Here is a 22,748-nt window from a genome sequence, read left to right as displayed (position 1 = left end):
GCGGAGTGTGCGCTGTTACGAAATGTCCTGGCAGATTGAAACTGTGTGCTAGACCGAGACTCGGACTCGGGATCTTTGCCTTTTGCGGGCCAGAGCTCTACCATCTGAGCTACCAAAGCACGACTCACGACCCATCCTCGCAACTTCAATTCGGCCTGTACCTCGTCACCTATCTTCTAAGCTTCACAGAAGCTCTCCTGCGAACCTAGCAGAACTAGCACTCCTGTAAGAAAGAATATTGCGGAGACATGGATTAGCCACAGCCTGGGGGATGTTTCCAGAATGAGATTTTCACTCTGCAGTGGAGTGTGCTCTGATACGAAATGTCCTGGCAGATTAAAAATGTGTGCTGGACCGAGACTCGATATCGGGGCTTTGCCTTTTTCGGGCAAGTGCTCTACCATCTGAGCTACCAAAGCACGACTCACGAACCGTCCTCACAACTTCAATTCGGCCAGTACCTCGTCACCTACCTCCCAAGCTTCACACAAGCTCACCTGCGAACCTAACAGAACTAGCACTCCTGGAAGAAATGATATTGCGGAGACAAGGCTTAGCCACAGCCTGGGGGATGTTTCCAGAATGAGATTTTCACTCTGCAGCGGAGTGTGCGCTAATACGAATATCCTGGCAGATTAAAACTGTGTGCTGGATCGAGACTCGAACTCGGGACCTTTGCCTTTTGCAGGCAAGTGCTCTACCATCTGAGCTACCAAAGCACGACTCACGACCCATCCTCACAACTTCAATTCGGCCAGTACCTCGTCACCTACCTCCCAAGCTACACACAAGCTCTCCTGGAAACCTAGCAGAACTAGCACGCCTGGAAGAAAGGATATTGCGTAGACATGGCTTAGCCACAGCCTGGGGGATGTTTCCAGAATGAGATTTTCACTCTGCAGCGGAGTGTGCGCTGATACGAAATGTCCTGGCAGATGAAAACTGTGTGCTGGACCGCGACTCGAACTCGGGACCTTTGCCTTTTGCGGGTATATGCTCTACCATCTGAGCTACCAAAGCATGACTCACGACCCGTCCTCACAACTTCAATTCGGCCAGTACCTCGTCACCTATCTTCCAAGCTTCACACAAGATCTCCTGCGAACCTAGCAGAACTAGCATACCTGAAAGAAAGGATATTGCGGAGACATGGCTTAGCCACAGCCTGGGGGATGTTTCCAATATGAGATTTTCACTCTGCAGCGGAGTGTGCGCTGATACGAAATATCCTGGCAGATTAAAACTGTGTGCTGGACCGAGACTCGAACTCGGGTCCTTTGCCTTTTGCGGGCAAGTGCTCTACCATCTGAGCTACCAAAGCACGACTCACGACCCATCCTCACAACTTCAATTCGGCCAGTACCTCGTCACCTACCTCCCAAGCTTCACAGAAACTCTCCTGCGAACCTAGCAGAACTAGCACTCCTGGAAGAAAGGATATTGCGGAGACATGGCTTAGCCACAGCCTGGGGGATGTTTCAAATATGAGATTTTCACTCTGCAGCGGAGTGTTCGCTGATACGAAATATCCTGGCAGATTAAAACTGTGTGCCGGACCGAGACTCGAACTCGGGACCTTTGCCTTTTGCGGGCAAGTGCTCTACCATCTGAGCTACCAAAGCACGACTCACGACCCGTCCTCACAACTTCAATTCGGCCAGTACCTCGTCACCTACCTCCCAAGCTTCACACAAGCTCTCCTGCGAACCTAGCAGAACTAGCACTCCTGGAAGAAAGGATATTGTGGAGACATGGCTTAGCCACAGCCTGGGGGATGTTTCCAATTTGAGATTTTCACTCTGCAGCGGAGTGTGCGCTGATACGAAATATCCTGGCAGATTAAAACTGTGTGCTGGACCGAGACTCGAACTCGGGACCTTTGCCTTTTGCGGGCAAGTGCTCTACCATCTGAGCTACCAAAGCACGACTCACGACCCGTCCTCACAACTTCAATTCGGCCAGTACCCCGTCACCGACCTCCCAAGCTTCACACAAGCTCTCCTGCGAACCTAGCAGAACTAGCACTCCTGGAAGAAAGGATATTGCGTAGACATGGCTTAGCCACAGCCTGGCGGTTGTTTTCTGATTGCGATTTTCACACTGCAGCGGAGTGTGCGCTGTTACGAAATGTCCTGGCAGATTGAAACTGTGTGCTAGACCGAGACTCGAACCCGGGACCTTTGCCTTTTGCGGGCCAGAGCTCTACCATCTGAGCTACCAAAGCACGACTCACGACCCATCCTCGCAACTTCAATTCGGCCAGTACCTCGTCACCTATCTTCTAAGCTCCACAGAAGCTCTCCTGCGAACCTAGCAGAACTAGCACTCCTGGAAGAAAGAATATTGCGGAGACATGGCTTAGCCGCAGCCTGGGGGATGTTTCCAGAATGTGATTTTCACTCTGCAGCGAAGTGTGCTCTGATACGAAATGTCCTGGCAGATTAAAACTGTGTGCTGGACCGAGACTCGATGTCGGGGCTTTGCCTTTTTCGGGCAAGTGCTCTACCATCTGAGCTACCAAAGCACGACTCACGACCCGTCCTCACAACTTCAATTCGGCCAGTACCTCGTCACCTACCCCCAAGCTTCACACAAGCTATCCTGCTAATCTAGCAGAACTAGCACTCCTGGAAGAAAGGATATTGCGGAGACATGGCTTAGCCACAGCTTGCGGGATGTTTCCAGAATGAGATTTTCACTCTGCAGCGGAGTGTGCGCTGATACGAAATGTCCTGGGAGATTAAAACTGTGTGCTGGACCGAGACTCGAACTCGGGACCTTTGCCTTTTGCGAGCAAGTGCGCAACTATCTGAGCTACCAAAGCATGACTCACGACCCGTCCTCACAACTTCAATTCGGCCAGTACCTCGTCACCTACCAACCAAGCTTCACAGAAGTTCTCCTGCGAACCTAGCAGAACTAGCACGCCTGGAAGAAAGGATATTGCGGAGACATGGCTTAGCCACAGCCTGGGGGATGTTTCCAGAATGAGATTTTCACTCTGCAGCGGAATGTGCGCTGATACGAAATGTCCTGGCAGATGAAAACTGTGTGCTGGACCGCGACTCGAACTCGGGACCTTTGCCTGTTGCGGGCATATGCTCTACCATCTGAGCTACCAAAGCATGACTCACGACCCGTCCTCACAACTTCAATTCGGCCAGTACCTCGTCACCTATCTTCCAAGCTTCACACAAGATCTACTGCGAACCTAACAGAACTAGCATACCTGGAAGAAAGGATATTGCGGAGACATGGCTTAGCCACAGCCTGGGGGATGTCTCCGATATGAGATTTTCACTCTGCAGCGGAGTGTGCGCTGATACGAAATATCCTGGCAGATTAAAACTGTGTGCTGGACCGAGACTCGAACTCGGGACCTTTGCCTTTTGCAGGCAAGTGCTCTACCATCTGAGCTACCAAAACATGACTCACGACCCGTCCTCACAACTTCAATTCGGCCAGTACCTAGTCACCTAACTCCGCAGCTTCACAGAAACTCTCCTGCGAACCTAGCAGAACTAGCACTCCTGGAAGAAAGGATATTGCCGAGACATGGCTTAGCCACAGCCTGGGGGATGTTTCCAATATGAGATTTTCACTCTGCAGCGGAGTGTTCGCTGATACGAAATATCCTGGCAGATTAAAACTGTGTGCCGGACCGAGACTCGAACTCGGGACCTTTGCCTTTTGCGGGCAAGTGCTCTACCATCTGAGCTACCAAAGCGCGACTCACGACCCGTCCTCACTACTTCAATTCGGCCAGTACCTCGTCACCTACCTCCCAAGCTTCACAGAAGCTCTCCTGCGAACCTAGCAGAACTAGCACTCCTGGAAGAAAGGATATTGCGGAGACATGGCTTAGCCACAGCCTGGGGGATGTTTCCAATATGAGATTTTCACTCTGCAGCGGAGTGTTCGCTGATACGAAATATCCTGGCAGATTAAAACTGTGTGCCGGACCGAGACTCGAACTCGGGTCCTTTGCCTTTTGCGGGCAAGTGCTCTACCATCTGAGCTACCAAAGCACGACTCACGACCCGTCCTCACAACTTCAATTCGGCCAGTACCCCGTCACCTACCTCCAAAGCTTCACACAAGCTCTCCTGCGAACCTAGCAGAACTAGCACTCCTGGAAGAAAGGATATTGCGGAGACATGGCTTAGCCACAGCCTGGGGGTTGTTTCCAATATGAGATTTTCACTCTGCAGCGGAGTGTGCGCTGATACGAAATATCCTGGCAGATTAAAACTGTGTGCCGGACCGAGACTCGAACTCGGGACCTTTGCCTTTTGCGGGCAAGTGCTCTACCATCTGAGCTACCAAAGCACGACTCACGACCCGTCCTCACAACTTCAATTCGGCCAGTACCTCGTCACCTACCTCCCAAGCTTCACACAAGCTCTCCTGCGAACCTAGCAGAACTAGCACTCCTGGAAGAAAGGATATTGTGGAGACATGGCTTAGCCACAGCCTGGGGGATGTTTCCAATATGAGATTTTCACTCTGCAGCGCAGTGTGCGCTGATACGAAATATCCTGGCAGATTAAAACTGTGTGCTGGACTGAGACTCGAACTCGGGACCTTTGCGTTTTGCGGGCAAGTGCTCTACCATCTGAGCTACCAAAGCGCGACTCACGACCCGTCCTCACAACTTCGATTCGGCCAGTACCTCGTCACCTACCTCCCAAGCTTCACAGAAGCTCTCCTGCGAACCTAGCAGAACTAGCACTCCTGGAAGAAAGGATATTGCGGAGACATGGCTTAGCCACAGCCTGGGGGATGTTTCCAATATGAGATTTTCACTCTGCAGCGGAGTGTTCGCTGATACGAAATATCCTGGCAGATTAAAACTGTGTGCCGGACCGAGACTCGAACTCGGGACCTTTGCCTTTTGCGGGCAAGTGCTCTACCATCTGAGCTACCAAAGCACGACTCACGACCCGTCCTCACAACTTCAATTCGGCCAGTACCCCGTCACCTACCTCCCAAGCTTCACACAAGCTCTTCTGCGAACCTAGCAGAACTAGCACTCCTGGAAGAAAGGATATTGCGGAGACATGGCTTAGCCACAGCCTGGGGGATGTTTCCAATATGAGATTTTCACTCTGCAGCGGAGTGTGCGCTGATACGAAATATCCTGGCAGATTAAAACTGTGTGCTGGACCGAGACTCGAACTCGGGTCCTTTGCCTTTTGCGGGCAAGTGCTCTACCATCTGAGCTACCAAAGCACGACTCACGACCCGTCCTCACAACTTCAATTCGGCCAGTACCCTGTCACCTACCTCCCAAGCTTCACAGAAGCTCTCCTGCGAACCTAGCAGAACTAGCACTCCTGGAGGAAAGGATATTGCGGAGACATGGCTTAGCCACAGCCTGGGGGATGTTTCCAGAATGAGATTTTCACTCTGCAGCGGAATGTGCGCTGATACGTAATGTCCTGGCAGATTAAAACTGTGTGCTGGACCGAGACTCGAACTCGGGACCTTTTCCTTTTGCGGGTAAGTGCTCTACCATCTGAGCTACCAAAGCACGACTCACGACCCGTCCTCACAACTTCAATTTGGCCAGTATCTTGTTACCTATCTTCCAAGCTTCACAGAAGCTCTCCTGCGAACCTAGCAGAACTAGCACTCCTGGAAGAAAGGATATTGCGGAGACATGGCTTAGCCACAGCCTGGGGTATGTTTCCAGAATGAGATTTTCACTCTGCAGCGGAATGTGCGCTGATACGAAATGTCCTTGCAGATTAAAACTGTGTGCTGGACCGAGACTCGAACTCAGGACCTTTGCCTTTTGCAGGCAAGAGCTTTACCAAATGAGCTACCCAAGCACAACTCACAACCCATCCTCACAGCTTTCGTGAGTCGTACTTGGGTAGCTCAGATGATAGAGCACTTGCCCGCGAAAGGCAAAGGTCCCAAGTTCGAGTCTCGTTCCAGCACATAGTTTTCATCTGCCAGAAAGTTTCATATCTGTGCATACTGCGCAGCAGTGTGAAAATCTCATTCTGAAAGCCGTGAATTTCCTGCCATGAGATCCTTCCTCTCCACCACAGAGCCACCAGTTTCCAGGTAGTGGAGAGGAGGGAAGAGGGCGAATGAGAGTTTTATCAGAGGAGGAGGGGTTAATTAATTGATCGATTTAAACAACTAGTCAATTAGGCTGATAAGAGTGAAGGGGCCATTTGAATAACTCAGACCTGAAAGTGTACCTGTACCAGCGAGGGGGTGAGATGGGTGGGGGGCGTAATCGATTTCCTGAATACATCTTTAAATAAATAAATAAACTATATTCAGAACACTGCCAACAACCCCATAAATTGTTTAAATAAACAATATTCCACACTTTGTCTGAATTTCTTGAACAATATTCCTTACACTGCAACCGATTTCCTGACAAATTCTTTATCTAATTAAATAAACCACATTCCATACACTGCCACAAATAATTAAACAATAATCTGTACATTGTCCAGATTAATTGAACAATATTCCATACACTGCAATCGAATTCCCCCTTAATGACCAATCAATAGTCTTTTTCCCACCAGATTCCGGGAGGGGCAGGGGTGGGCGCTAAGAAGTGTCCCAGAAATCAGATTTACTTAATTGATTGATTTAATTAATTTGTCACTCAAATTGATATCAAAAGTGTGCTTGTATCAGCGAGGGGGAGGGTGGTAGAGTTTGACGTTCCCTGAGAGATTGGGTGGGAGGGATAGGGGTGGATAGGTTGAGGAATTGTCGATCAAGCGGAAGGGTCCCCTTAGCAGAACAATAGGTTAAAGATCTTCCACTCAAAGGAGAACAATAGTTTTGCCCCTAAGTGCATACCTGCTCCTAATGTAGGCAAACCGCACTAACGAAATGCATAGTTTGTCGCACTACTAGCAGACTGGTGGTAAGCCGAGAATGTCAGTTTGTTCTGGTCACCATTTGTCATTCCCACGCACCTGCACACCAAACGGAATCGTTCTAGGAAACCAGACATATATTTATCACTGTAATTACAACTAAATATTACGATTGCAGCCCCAGTATAGTGATTTTTGACAATTAGTAAAATGTCAAAACAAGTCTCCTCCTGATGGGTGTGGCTCTGGAACTATCAGTATCTATATCCTCCTTATGACTGGACATAATTTTCTAGATAACATTTTCTGCTATCGATGCACTGAATCGCAGTCTCCCACATCAAATCTGTACCTCCCTTATGACAGGAAATAGTCACATTCTTTGCACATGTCAGAACAATGGTCACAGCAACTTCACACTCCAACACATACTTCATAAGCCTGCTGATGATAACGAATCTATCACACATCCCATATTAAGTACAAAACTTCGACCATAACTGAATGCAGTTGACACTGAACATACTGAGGGAAAGTCCCCGATGGACGGACATGCCGTATTTGTTTTTGTTGCGAGTGGTACCAGTGTGTCTTAGGAAGAGAGACGCACTTGTCTTATAAGTGACCAGTTATTAAAAACAGATCACAACAGATGCTGTATGTTACTGTCACCCTGCATAAAAAGCGGTCTTGGTTCTGCAGGGGGGGGGGGGGGGGCACAATGGTATCCATGCAACAAACTACACAAGCTGTGGTATGTTAGCCGGCCGCGGTGGTCTCGCGGTTCTCGGCGCTCAGTCCGGAACCGCGCGACTGCTACGGTCGCAGGTTCGAATCCTGCCTCGGGCATGGATGTGTGTGGTGTCCTTAGGTTAGTTAGATTTAAGTAGTTCTAAGTTCTAGGGGACTGATGACCATAGATGTTAAGTCCCATAGTGCTCAGAGCCATTTGAACCATTTTTTGTGGTATGTTATTGCTTGTGAATGAAGTGGCCTTCCACACAAATACCGCGACATTGAGTATAAGTGTGACCACTGGGATGTATATTAACAGGCCAAAAGCGAAGCTGCACGTCGCTGGCGGGGTAAGCTCGTAATAAAATCACGACTCTCATCGAATTTAGAAAGTGACTCAGCTAAGCAACGAGGTTTTAAGGAACTCCCTCATTCCGCTTCTAGATATTTCTCATGCTAACAAAGATTATTTGTAATTCACTCTATCTCAATGCAATGTAGGTAGTGTAACAGAGGTTCTGCGATGTATCCACTGGGTTATAGGAGCGGGAGAACGATGGTTGACTGAGAATGATCACATGCAGTAGATAGTGTCCTATGTGACGAATCATTTAAAAAATGCAACGCTAGATTGACATCATAAGAAATGTACAATATCCTATGACCAGGACACTGGCTTTTCAGATCTATAGTGCTACACTCTGGTAGATATGCTATCTGCATTTTGTCATCAAGACCATCTATTCAACCACATACTTACGTTGGATCCTATAGAGAAGTCTTTTAATGATTACAGCCACTAGTGAATCATATTTAAGGCATTCTTATATCTCGAAACGAGTTCCCTTTATCTGCTAAGGACTCCATACAGCAAAAGTCCAAAGTGGTTTTAGACAGTCTCTCTGCATCTTGGAACTGTTCATCAGTCCCTCCTCCGTCCTCCTTGCAGCTTTGTCCATGTGATAGTCCCAATTTAAGTCAGAACTGAACCGAAGTCAGAGAGAGTGATATCTGCCACCTTCTGCTACCCACGGAGAATCAGGATAAGCTAAGTTATTGCGACAGGACCATGTTTAGACCACTAAGTGGAAATGGGAACATGTTGCAGCTCTACGAACTGTGTACAATGCGTAAGGACAGCGCCAAACAAAGCTTTCTCCTGCAGCTGTAATTTACAACTAGGTTCATCTGTTTGCCCTGTGCAGAACTGTTTAGGTCTTTTAAATCCTAACAAACAGTATTTACAATGTGCTTCGCTATACTCTCCACCAATCAGAACCATGTCGTTTCAGCTAACAAATACCACACAAACAGTTGCTGCATGTTTTTTAACAACATTTTACTGTATGTCAATTGAGGTAATAGAGATACATGCAAGCTCACTGCTATCTTTGATGCTTTCCTGGAAAAGAGAACCATCTGCCTCTAAATTGACTTGCATGTGCGTTAAATGATGACTGAAAGTGGATGGAGTGATCGGTTGAGATGGGGACATAACAAGGTATGATTTAATGGTAGTCTGATGACGCATTCTAGAGAGAGGGAGATGTTGCTGCAAGCCACTTATCATGCATTTCACCATTTTTTTTCTCTTGTTGTGTCAGGGTGTATCAGTTGTGTGGTATAACCTGCATTTGACTCATATCAACTGCATGTCCTGTGTGTGACTTAAAGCACTATCTACCTGCGATCGTTAACCCCAAATCTCTTCATACTACAGTCAATTGAGGAATTCCACCTCATATGCTCTCTGGTGCTGGTGTTGTGAACTAGATCAGTTGGTCTCCAGGCCTTAAGGTGAACACACGAAATTTGATATTCCCGCCAATTAATTCGAATTTCCTGCCATTTCTATTTAATTTCCTGCCATTTCCTAGGGGGTGGATTTAGGTTAGTGGAGGTAGAGCAACTGACATACTTTGCCACCAAAATTTGAATTCCCTCCATGATATGTGCGACATTGCTACATCTATGCCCGCCCTCTTGCATCCACCATCTTGAATAAATTTAGCAACAATGCAAAATGGGGTGATGCCTGGTTTGTTCCACTACTCATCACAACATAAAAACAGGCTGCACATGTGCATTATTAACTCAAACGGTAAAATATACAACATCACAAGCCGGCGCATCCACCATTACCGAGATACAGCTGAAAAATAGGAAGCCGCTGCCATCACCTACCAACGATAACATTTATTTAAAGCGTGATGCTCAGCGCCAACCATACTACCCTCTGTCATAAAATCTTTGAGAAATTCTGGTCCTTGACAATTCTAACTTAAAACTACCTCTAAGCTGCAATCTGAATGGAAATAGCATGCGTAAATCATATGTCACTAGCTGAAATATGTTTGTGGCTACTGGTGAAACATCTGATGTGCATGTGGATGAATTTATAAGATTATAAAGTTTGTTTTATCGTTAAACTATTTTAAGTTTAATGGTAAGTTTTATGTACAAGATAAAGGTTTAGCAATGGGATGGCAGACATCTTCTTGAATAAGAACGAAACAGCTTTTTTAAAGGTAAATGTTAAGTACAGTTCCAAGATATGGATGAACAGAAGACACGTTGATGATGTTTTCATAGTATATCAGGGGACCAAGGAAAAAATAAATGGGTTGATGAATTACTTCAATAAGATGCTTAAGGACATAGCTTTTAAAGTAGAGCATGTGCAACCAGGAGTCTTAAATTATCTGGACCTGAGGATCGAGAATAAGAATAATATGCTCGAGATACGGATTTTTAGGAAACCCACGTTCACAATGGCGATTATTGGTAAGCTGTCTTCATAAGCATAAATAAGCATTTTTCAAAAAATTTTCATTTTTCAAAAATTAGCATTTTTCAAAAATGGTATGGTACCCTCATAAGCACAAATCAAAATTTTTCAATAATACGATGCACAGGACTAATTCCATACCTCTAAAACTGGAAAACAAGAAAGAAGAAATGAAAAACCTTAAACAAATAGCGGTCGAAAATGGCTTTGAGTTGTGTTTGAAAGGTCGATTGGATGTAGTAGTTAGGCATGGTAACCAGAAAAACGGCAAAAATCCAAAGAAATATAGAGTCATGCCATATTTGGATACCATCTCACAGAAATTAGCGAGATTTTTTTAACAGGAAAGGGTTTAGAATTGTTTTCAAGATGGACAATAAATTATGACAGAGGCTGAGCATAAGATGGACACAGATAAGACTTAGATGAGGAAATCGAGAATGAATGAAGTAAAATGTCAGGATTGTGTAGTGAGATATGTGGGGCAGACGGGACGCAATTTTAAAGTTACATTTAAAGAGCAGAGTAATAGAGAGAACGGTTCGTCAGATGCAGCAAAGCATATCAAGAACGAGCAACATTCGTGGGGGAATATAACAGAAAGAACGACGGTGGTTGCTATCAAATTTAGACGAGGTAGAGATTTGTTATGCCTAGAAGTAAGAGTGCATCTCCGTTTTAAATGAGAGGAAGGAAGTGTCTGAAGGGCATTTCTGAACACACGTTAGCAGTATCCACCTTAAGAAGCAGCCACCAATATATTTTACCTAGTGACATAGGAATTACGCATGCTATTTCCGTTCGGGCTGCAGCTTAGAGGTAGTTAGAATAACATAGTGACAGACAGGCATTTCTCAAAGATTTTATGATAGACGGTAGTGTAGTTGGTGCTGAGCAGTAGGCTGTAAGTAAATATTATCGTTGGTAGGTGATGGCAGCGGCTTTCAGCTTGCAGTTGTTCCTCGGAAACGGTTGATGCACCGGCTTGTGATGTTTAATGTTATGTGGTTTTAAGTTGTGAGGGGGCCTGAGGCATAAAAAGTTTTTAAGGTAGGTTATAACACAGGACGTCTGTAACTCTTATTTGTCTGTCGGAATAAGGAGGATTATTTTATCGGGTTTCCTCGCTTTCTACCATTTGAAAGCGGGATAATATTGTCCCGAAATATGTTGTGGGAATGATCACACGATTGAAAATTGTACTGAAAATCCTCTATATTGCTTGAATAACAGTTGTATGATGGCTTCACATCGGTTACCTACAATAAGCTTGTCCGGCTTCTTGTGAACTTTCGTTCTGCAGTAAGGGATCATTAAGAGGTAGGATTGATGGAGGGCATCGAAAAAGTTCAAGTAAAGTTTCTTCGTTTTTTATTATTATGGAATGGAAATAGGGCAATAGTCTCGCGGACACGTTACGGGATTTGGAGTGGCAGTCATTCGAATATATGTCGTTTTCGTTGCAGCGAGATTTTTTCGAGTGAGATCTCCTCGCGGAGTTTAAATCATCCACTTCTCCTCCGAACGTCAAAATATTTTTTTGACGCCCACCTTCATAAGGAGAAATCATCATCGTGATAAAATAAGTCAGAGCTTCCACGGAAAGATTTACCTATTTATTTTTTCCTTGCGCCATTAGAGAGTGGAAGGGTAGAGAAACAATTAAAAGTGATTCTATAATCCTCTGCCAAACACTTAGACGTGAATTGCGGAATAATCTTGTAGATGTTGATAAGATGCTCATCAAACGCCAGTAGCAAATGCTACAAGAGAGGCATTGTGCACTATAGAGAGGTGAACTGTCAAAATTCTGAGATCGTAGAATGTAAGAAGATTCAGGCAACTTATTACTTTCGCCCAGATACAACTCGCAATATGACCATGACGTGAAATTAAAGCTTACACAAAGATTTACTTAGAGATGTTCTTCCCACACACCATTTCTGAATACAACAGTGAAGAGGAGATATAATAGTTGTACTAGATCTTACCTCTGCCACACAACAAGGTAGCTTCGAAATATAAAAGTAGGTGTAGATGTAGATCGTTTATGTCGATTTTAGATGCAGATGTAGAGTTATTATGTCGATGTAGATTTTCGATGTAGAAATAGATTTTTGACGTATATACAGATATTTTGTGGTTTTCATGTAGATGTAGATTTTTGATGTAATTGTATACTACCGGCCATTAAAATTTCTACGCCACAAAGAAATGCAGATGATAAACGGGTATTCATTGGACGAATATATTATACTGTAACTGACATTTGATTACATTTTCACGCAATTTGGGTGCATAGATCCTGAGAAATCAGTGCCCAGGGCATTGAGTCAAACAGAGCATGGATGGCGTGTACAGGTACAGCTGCCCATGGAGCTTCAACACGTTAGCACAGTGTATCAAGAGTACTGACTGGCGTATTGTGACGAGCCAGTTGCTCGGCCACCATTGACCAGACGTTTACAGCTGGCGAGAGATCTGGAGAATGTGCTGGCCAGGGAAGCAGTCGAACATTTTCTGTATCCAGAAATGCCCGTACAGGACCTGCAACATGCGGTCGTGCATTATCCTGCCGAAATGTAGGGTTTCGCAGGATCTAATGAAGGGTAGACCCACGGGTCGTAACACATCTGAAATGTAACGTTCAATGTTTAAAGTGCCGTCAGTGCGAACAAGAGGTGACCGAGACGAGTAACCAGTGGCACGCCATTCCATCACTCCGGGTGATACGCCAGTATGGCGATGACGAACACACTCTTCCAATGTGCGTTCACAACGATGTCGCCAAACACGGATGCGACCATCATGATGCTGTAAACAGAACCGGGATTCATCCGTAAATATGACATTTTGCCATTCGTGCACCCAGGTTCGTCGTTGAGTACACCATCGCAGGCGCTCCTGTCTGTGATGCAGTGTCAAGGGTCTCCGAGCCGATAGTCCATGCTGCTGCTAACGTCGTCGAACTGTTCGTGCAGATGGCTATTGTCTTGAAGACGTCCCCATCTGTTGACTCAGGGATCGAGAAGTGGCTGCACGATCCCTTACAGCCATGCGGATAAGCTGCGTGTCCTCTCGACTGCTAGTGATACGAGGACGTTGGGATCCAGCACAGCGTTCCATATTACCCTCCTGAACCCACCGATTCCATATTCTGCTAATAGTCATTGATCTCGACTAACGCGAGCAGCAATGTCGCGATACGATAAAGCGCAGTTGCGATAGTCTACAATCCGACCTTTACCAAAGTCGGAAACGTGATGGTAAGCATTTCTCCTCTTTACACGAGGCATCACAACGACGTTTCACCAGGCAACGCCGGTCATCTGCTGTTTGTGTATGAGAAATCGGTTGGAAACTTTCCTGATATCAGGACGTTGTAGGTGTCGCCACCGGCGGCAACCTTGTGTGAATGCTCTGAAAAGCTAATCATTTGCATATCACAGCATCTTCTTGCTGTCGGTTAAATTTCGCGTCTGTAGCACGTCATCTTCGTGGTGTAGCAAACTTAATTGCCAGTAGTGTAGATGTGAGTCGATGTGAGTCGCCACAGAAGGTGTTCTCCTTTGCAGGCTTTCGCTGTACCTCAAACTGTTCGGTCTAACGGGCGTAACGTGGCTGATGGAGATCGTGTCGTGGGCAGTGGGCGGACCTGCCTACGTGTGGATCGTGACTGACCTGGTGAACGTGATGCGGCCGGCGTTCATCTTCTACATCTTCTGCTGCAACCGCACCGTCGTGAGGCAGCTCCGCAGCAAGCTACCCAGCAGCTGGCCCTGCGCACTTGCGCCCTCCAAAGGTACAGAGCGGCCAAAGCACGTCGTCACACACAACTTGGCAAACCAATATACACTCCTGGAAATTGAAATAAGAACACCGTGAATTCATTGTCCCAGGAAGGGGAAACTTTATTGACACATTCCTGGGGTCAGATATGTCACATGATCACACTGACAGAACCACAGGCACATAGACACAGGCAACAGAGCATGCACAATGTCGGCACTAGTACAGTGTATATCCACCTTTCGCAGCAATGCAGGCTGCTATTCTCCCATGGAGACAATCGTAGAGATGCTGGATGTAGTCCTGTGGAACGGCTTGCCATGCCATTTCCACCTGGTGCCTCAGTTGGACCAGCGTTTGTGCTGGACGTGCAGACCGCGTGAGACGAAGCTTCATCCAGTCCCAAACATGCTCAATGGGGGACAGATCCGGAGATCTTGCTGGCCAGGGTAGTTGACTTACACCTTCTAGAGCACGTTGGGTGGCACGGGATACATGCGGACGTGCATTGTCCTGTTGGAACAGCAAGTTCCCTTGCCGGTCTAGCAATGGTAGAACGATGGGTTCGATGACGGTTTGGATGTACCGTGCACTATTCAGTGTCCCCTTGACGATCACCAGTGGTGTACGGCCAGTGTAGGAGATCGCTCCCCGCACCATGATGCCGGGTGTTGGCCCTGTGTACCTCGGTCGTATGCAGTCCTGATTGTGGCGCTCACCTGCACGGCGCCAAACACGCATACGACCATCATTGGCACCAAGGCAGAAGCGACTCTCATCGCTGAAGACGACACGTCTCCATTCGTCCATCCATTCACGCCTGTCGCGACACCACTGGAAGCGGGCTGCACGATGTTGGGGCGTGAGCGGAAGACGGCCTAACGGTGTGCGGGACCGTAGCCCAGCTTCATGGAGACGGTTGCGAATGGTCCTCGCCGATACCCCAGGAGCAACAGTGTCCCTAATTTGCTGGGAAGTGCCGGTGCGGTCCCCTACGGCACTGCGTAGGATCCTACGGTCTTGGCGTGCATCCGTGCGTCGCTGCGGTCCGGTCCCAGGTCGACGGGCACGTGCACCTTCCGCCGACCACTGGCGACAACATCGATGTACTGTGGAGACCTCACGCCCCACGTGTTGAGCAATTCGGCGGTACGTCCACCCGGCCTCCCGCATGCCCACTATACGCCCTCGCTCAAAGTCCGTCAACTGCACATACGGTTCACGTCCACGCTGTCGCGGCATGCTACCAGTGTTAAAGACTGCGATGGAGCTCCGTATGCCACGGCAAACTGGCTGACACTGACGGCGGCGGTGCACAAATGCTGCGCAGCTAGCGCCATTCGACGGCCAACACCGCGGTTCCTGGTGTGTCCGCTGTGCCGTGCGTGTGATCATTGCTTGTACAGCCCTCTCGCAGTGTCCGGAGCAAGTATGGTGGGTCTGACACACCGGTGTCAATGTGTTCTTTTTTCCATTTCCAGGAGTGTACTTAAGCACCGCTTGCCTCATGCTGTAGTAATATAAAGAGATTTCTCTAAATTATACACCTATTTGTGCATATCTTTCACCACTAAAGATTAGAGCCCACAGATCCTCTCTTACACCTAACCAATCACCTTTAATGAGTCAACATTACAATGTATATAGCACATGAGCAATATACACTGATGAGCGAAAAGTTTATGATCACTTGCTTAAAACCGCACACATTTTAAATGCAATACTTTTGCTGTTTTGCGTGTCCTTAGGGGGTTTCCGGAGGTATGTGGCACCTAATATTTACGAACAGGTCTCGCAGTTCCCGATAATTACCGGGCGACGCCTGATAGCATAGCAGATGTATTGCATAGGGCTCAGATCATTCAAGAGCATTTCTTAATTTAGAAATGTTGCTACACTGTCGTTTGTGACACCAGCAACGTTTAAACACTACGGCTGCACGAGAAGAATACGACAAGTGCCATAACTTGATTTCGCAGAAACTTCGCTGAGTGGAAGAGGAGTCAAAAAAAAGAAAAAAGAGAAGCGAATATTTGTCTGGGCTTTTCCATAGATACTCGATCGTTTCTCAGAAACCGACGCTCAGAGTTTTGAGGTACTTTATGATCCTTTTATCGAGAAAATAGTTTAGCAGAAAAGATGGCACAGTGACAAACCGTCGCAGTTTTACTTTTCTACATGTACATCTACACACATACTTCGCAACCCACCATACGGTGTGTGGCGGAGGTTACCTCGTACCACAACTAGCATCTTCTCTTCCTGTTCCACTCCCAAACAGAACGATGGAAAAATTACTGCCTACATGCCACTGTACGAGCCCTAATCTCTCTTATCTTATCTTTGTGGTCTTTCCACGAAATATAAGTTGGCGGCAGTAAAATTTTACTGCAGTCAGCCTCAAATGCTGGTTCTCTAAATTTCCTCCGTAGCGATTCACGAAAAGAACGCCTCCTTTCCTCCAGAGACTCCCACCCGAGATCCTGAAGCATTTCCGTAACACTCGCGTGATGATCAAACCTGCCAGTAACAAATCTAGCAGCCCGCCTCTGAATTGCCTCTATGTCCTCCCTCAATCCGACCTGATAGGGATCGCAAACGCTCGAGCAGTACTCAAGAATAGGTCGTATTAGTGTTTTATAAGCGGTCTCCTTTACAGATGAACCACATCTTCCCAAAATTCTACCAATGAACCGAAGACGACTATCCGCCTTCCCCACAACTGCCATTACATGCTTGTCCCACTTCATATCACTCTGTAATGTTACGCCCAAATATTTAATCGACGTGACTGTGTCAAGCGCTACACTACTAATGGAGTATTCAAACATTACGGGATTCTTTTTCCTATTCATCTGCATTAATTTACATTTATCTATATTTAGAGTTAGCTGCCATTCTTTACACCAATCACAAATCCTGTCCAAGTCATCTTGTATCCTCCTACAGTCACTCAACGACACCTTCCCGTGCACCACAGCATCATCAGCAAACAGCCGCACATTGCTATCCACCCTATCCAAAAGATCATTTATGTAGATAGAAAATGACAACGGACCTACCACACTTCCCTGTGGCACTCCAGACGATACCCTCACCTCCGATGAACACTCACCATCGAGGACAACGTACTGGGTTTTTTTGCTCCCCATGTTCGATACCCGATTATTGTTTTTATTTTCGTTTTTAATTTAACTATCCATGTCCGTACGAGATTACTACAAGAATATTTTCCAATGTATACTGAAATAACGTTGTCCTTATTCGTCTACTAATTTTATGTCTGATGAATGACTTTTTAAAAAATCAATAAATCAACGAGAAAATTATTTTAAATTGTTTTCAGTTTAATTCCTGTAGCGTATTTTCATTCATGATCAATAACAGGCGCCAGTTTTCGGTAAAGCGATCCGCTATGCGTGGTTTGCCACGAAGTTATTGGGAATGCGTGAAGTCTTCAACAACGTTAATGATTTTTCTTTCTCTAGATGAGATTCGTATGAAGAAATGTTACTGTGGCAAACTTCCCTTCACACGTGGTGTTTGGAATGTTTCTGCGATCAGTATCGTCCTAGGGAATGCAGAAAATGTTCCTGTAGAACAAACATAAGCATAAACTATAGGAATTCATATAAGAACTGGCATAAGGACGAAATATAGCAATAAGAGAATTTAAAAAGATTGTAGCCCCTGATATTACCAAACACTTATCATATACAACAAATATATGACACTTATTACGATAAACCAGTTGTGATTTCACAATTAATGTAAGCCCTTGCACCCCAAACTTGGTTAGAAACATTCGTGTACTAGCCTTGTATAGACGTGGAAGGATGAACGAAAAAACAAATAAAAACAATAATGGGGCTTCAAATGCGGGGCGAAAATTTGAGAGGCCGCGACGCCAGCCAGTGTGCCACAATTATGTCTGAGATTATCGCCCGCTATATAAAAGACATTTCAATTACGTCAAAAACCTTGAACGTCGTTTTCTCAGAAACGGTCGAGTATCTATGGAAAAGCTAAGACACGCGTTCATTTATTTTCACTCCTCTTCCAATGAGCCAAGTCTCCGGGAAATCAGGTTATGGCACCTGCCATGTTCACCTCATGAATGTTCGCAAATCTGTTGTTTACAATTGTTAGTTCAGGTTACCACCGTAGCCACTAGGCTGACGTCACTTGCATCCCAGGAGCCAAATCAATTATAGAACTCCTAGGACAGACAGTGTAAATCTACCCAATGATGGAGGTTCAAGCTTCTGAAACTTGTGCATGGTAAGAGTAAACTTTTTTGCACGAATTCATGATTTCACGGCGATATACAATTCTCTCGTGCTCCCAGCCTCGTCAAACGGTTAAAAACACACAAGCTTTCGTCCTAGCGCTCCTAGTGCATTGATGTGATGACGGACGCCACGACAGTCACCACACGAACTGCCGCAGAAGCCATCAGCCGAAACACTGTGGATTTTTAGCGCCTCAAGAGAATGCCATCAGTAACCTTGTTGTTTCAATCGATATAGGTAATGGTTCCAGTAAAGCCTAACTTAAAATGTTTGTGTTTAAAATGCACTCCAATCCCTCACCTAGAAAACGTTACCAGAAGCCTACGGCACCGATACTATGATAATCCTTCCACTTCTTCTGACACGTTAAACCAAGTATACCATACTTACTGTTCCCCGTCTGAAATACGTTAATGGCTATACACAACGGAATCTGACTGCAAGAAAAGTACATAAGATTCTGCGATATGCAAACAAAGCTGACCTCCCCGTGTTGTTTCCTTCGTTGAAGAACTATGCTACACAGCTGTAATACTAATACATTGTTCTTTCTTACGTTAAGATAAATCAGATCTGTGATGGCGAACTCTTCTGCTCTTTCTTAATGTCAATTAGTTCAAAATGTTCAAAGTGTGTGAAATCTTATGGGACTAAGGTCATCAGTCCCTAAGCTTACACACTACTTAACCTAAATTATCCTATGGACAAACACACACACCCATGCCCGAGGGAGGACTCGAACCTCCGCCGGGACCAGCCGCACAGTCCATGACTGCAGCGCCCAAGACCGCTCGGTTAATCCCGCGTGGCTGTCAATTAGTAATCGAAGGATTATTGCAATGAGAAAGACGTATGATCACTCCTTTCTCAATATCTCTTATTTATTTTCACGGTTATTTTGTTACACAAACCGTTATGAGACAGTGTTACTACTTACTTCACTACGTGTGTTCACTGTGTTGCACCCAATCAAAACAACTTGTTGATGTAGGTTTAATTTTATATTCACTAAGGGTCCTATCTTCCACTCTCACTATCCTGTCTCCACACTTTTAATTACCTTACCACTTCTTCACGAAAGTCGATCTCACTTCATACAGTCACTCCCACGTCCAACAATTTCGGGTTCCAGCACTGGCCTCCGACTCCCATTCGGCCACAACTGCCTGTCTTGGCGTCATTATCCACAGGTAGATCTTTCAGCTGAAGTCACTCTGGTTGCCTCCTCACATCTTCTGTTAGAATTTCCACTTACTGCAATTTCTTTGCATATGATCTAACGATATAATTAGTTCTCTTCTCTAAAAATTTCCTTTTCTCTGTGCTGCTGTCTTCTAATCAATGTCTACATCCTCTGAGGTTTGAGTTTATTCACACCCTACTTTACATATACGCAGTTCACTCGCTTGTCAATGAATGAAATGTAGGGTGACCTCGGAAGTTTCCGTAAATACGAGGCTTGGAACTTTAATAGTGGCAACAACTTATTTACAGCTCGTACGAAATAGATATGTGTTTCAAAGTTTACTGACCTTCAAAGTAGTGACCACATTGTGTATAATCCGCTGCCAGCGATGTGGAAGTCTTAGGATACGTACTCTTTAGCAGTGCCAGTTGTGTTGACATTTCGAGCGGCGCGGTCTATTGCCCGACGAATTTGTAGCAGTTCTGCCGCGAATGCCGTGAAGTGTTTCCTTTAGCTCAGAAATCGAGTTGAACTCTCGAGGGCTTAAGTCAGGGTGGTATAGCACTTAGCAGCCCAATCAATCAGACAAATCAGTAACAGCTTGCACTGTACGTGCTTGAGCATTGTCCTGCAAAATGATGGTTAGGTCCTGCAGAAAGTGTCATCACTTCTAAGTTGGTCGTAGGTTCTGTTCCAAAAATGAACAGCATAGAGACAGAAGTGATGACACTTTCTGCAGGACCTGACCATCATTTTGCAGGACAATGCTCAAGCGCAAACAGTGCAAGCTGTTACTGATTTGTTTGACTGATGGGTCTGCTAAGTTCTGTACCACCTACTGCAGTCCCCTGACTTAAGCCCTCGTGAGTTCAACTCGATTTTTAAACTGAAAGAAACACTTCACGGCATTTGCTTGAGAACTGCTACAAATTTGTCGGGCAACAGACCGCGCCGCTCGAACTGTCAACACAACTGGCACTGCTAAAGAGTATCCAACGATTTCCACATCGCTGGCAGCGGGTTATACACAATGCTGGTGACTACTTCGAAGGTCAGTAAAACTTCGAAACACGTACTATTTTGTACGAGCTGTAAATAAATAGTTGCCACTATTAAAGTTCCAATCCTCGTATCTTCGTCTTGCTAAATCGATTCAGATTTTGAAGCCCTCACACATCATGTCACCAAGTGCAGACGACAGTTTTTAGCCCTACCAACGTATATTTTTTATGAATACTAGTGTTCAAAACTACCATGTATCATAGCTCGATGAAACCTGGACCATAGAAATAACTGCTATAGTGTAATACAGAATGTACACTACTGGCCATTAAAATTGGCAGAATAAATGCAGATGATAAACGAACCCCCATGAACCATGGACCTTGCCGTTGGTGGGGAGGCTTGCGTGCCTCAGCGATACAGATAGCCGTACCGTAGGTACAACCACAACGGAGGGGTATCTGTTGAGAGGCCAGACAAACGTGTGGTTCCTGAAGAGGGGCAGCAGCCTTTTCAGTAGTTGCAAGGGCAACAGTCTGGATGATTGACTGATCTGGCCTTGTAACAATAACCAAAACGGCCTTGCTGTGCTGGTACTGCGAACGGCTGAAAGCAAGGAGAAACTACGGCCGTAATTTTTCCCGAGGGCATGCAGCTTTACTGTATGATTAAATGATGATGGCGTCCTCTTGGGTAAAATATTCCGGAGGTAAAATAGTCCCCCATTCGGATCTCCGGGCGGGGACTACTCAAGAGGATGTCGTTATCAGGAGAATGAAAACTGGCGTTCTACGGATCGGAGCGTGGAATGTCAGATCCCTTAATCGGGCAGGTAGGTTAGAAAATTTAAAAAGGGAAATGGATAGGTTAAAGTTAGATATAGTGGGAATTAGTGAAGTTTGGTGGCAGGAGGAACAAGACTTCTGGTCAGGTGACTACAGGGTTAAAAACACAAAGTCAAATAGGGGTAATGCAGGAGTTGGTTTAATAATGAATAGGAAAATAGGAATGCTGGTAAGCTACTACAAACAGCATAGTGATCGCATTATTGTGGCCATACGACTCCTTTTCTTACTAGGCTAATTACTGTTTAGCTCTATAGGGCCATTATACTGAAATGTTTCCCCACACCACCTAGTATTGTCTTTCTATTTGTGTGAGTAACTGTATGTTCACTGTTGTGGGTCAATACATACAGCGTACACAGGGCGATGTGTGAAACTGATGGCGATTACACGCTTCCGCTGTTGCAGAAATCTGCTCCAGATGCTGCAGATACCATGTTGAGCTGAAAGTGGTAACCAAAATATGGAGAAATATTCTTCGGGTGGTCTGTTGCATAGCAATCAGATTGCTTTCAGTTCTGAGAAATGTCCAGTTACTATTGTGGATTTGAATGATCCATGAAGTGACTTCTTTTCCGAAGAAAACATCGAACTATTTCACTACAACTGAACGCTCCCGTCGGAACTGTTCTCAACTGGTGTTTATTAGTAAATCACAATAGCAGTACATCGCTGGGTGTATAATAAGACGTACCTTCTTGAAATGAACAATATTTTATTGTTCTATTAACTGATTTCCTTCCATATGCACTTATATTTTACAATGTGAATCAAAAACTCGCAATGGCGTCGATTTTTTTACATCACAAGAATGGCTCTCCACTACTAAAATTACTCTTAACCAGAACAAAACAAAAACTATATCCTAAGAATAATTATGTGAGCGCTGTCCGCCACAGAGTAATAAAAAATATCTCTGTCTCTCTCTCGCACTGTCACAGCAAGTTACGCTGCATGATACATCATATATGCCCCTCTTGTGGACGAACGTTTTTGGGCAAAAACAAACACGAGCGTTCACACAACACTATATCGGTGATTGTTTATGACGCTGTATTAAAGTCCACTAGAGTATTAATGTCCACTGTATTTCTTATGATATTTTGGTATTAGTGAATGACTAGCTAAATGTAAATTATAGATTTGGGTGCATATACTGCTGACAAAGGCTGTGCTGAATTCCTGATGCAGCATATATGCATAGCTTACATGCTTGCTTTTATTCATTTGTCGAGGATGGCATGAGAGGTGATC

At 45.4% G+C, this 22,748-nt stretch overlaps 1 protein-coding gene across 1 annotated transcript in view; it reads left to right on the top strand.

Annotated features, from left to right (window-relative positions):
• The window catches only part of LOC126419424 (G-protein coupled receptor Mth2-like), a 109,687-nt gene that overhangs the window by 60,729 nt on the left and 26,210 nt on the right, over window positions 1-22,748 (top strand). Inside the window, exon 3 of the mRNA XM_050086612.1 lies at window positions 13,956-14,182. Coding sequence (XP_049942569.1) covers window positions 13,956-14,182 — 227 coding nt within the window. The remainder of the gene's footprint in view (window positions 1-13,955; window positions 14,183-22,748) is intronic.

This window comes from Schistocerca serialis, chromosome 9 (genome assembly GCF_023864345.2).
Source record: "Schistocerca serialis cubense isolate TAMUIC-IGC-003099 chromosome 9, iqSchSeri2.2, whole genome shotgun sequence".
Classification (NCBI taxonomy): Eukaryota; Metazoa; Arthropoda; class Insecta; order Orthoptera; family Acrididae; genus Schistocerca; species Schistocerca serialis.
Note: the sequence above shows the minus strand (reverse complement) of the source record. Positions and strands in the feature narration are given on the sequence as shown.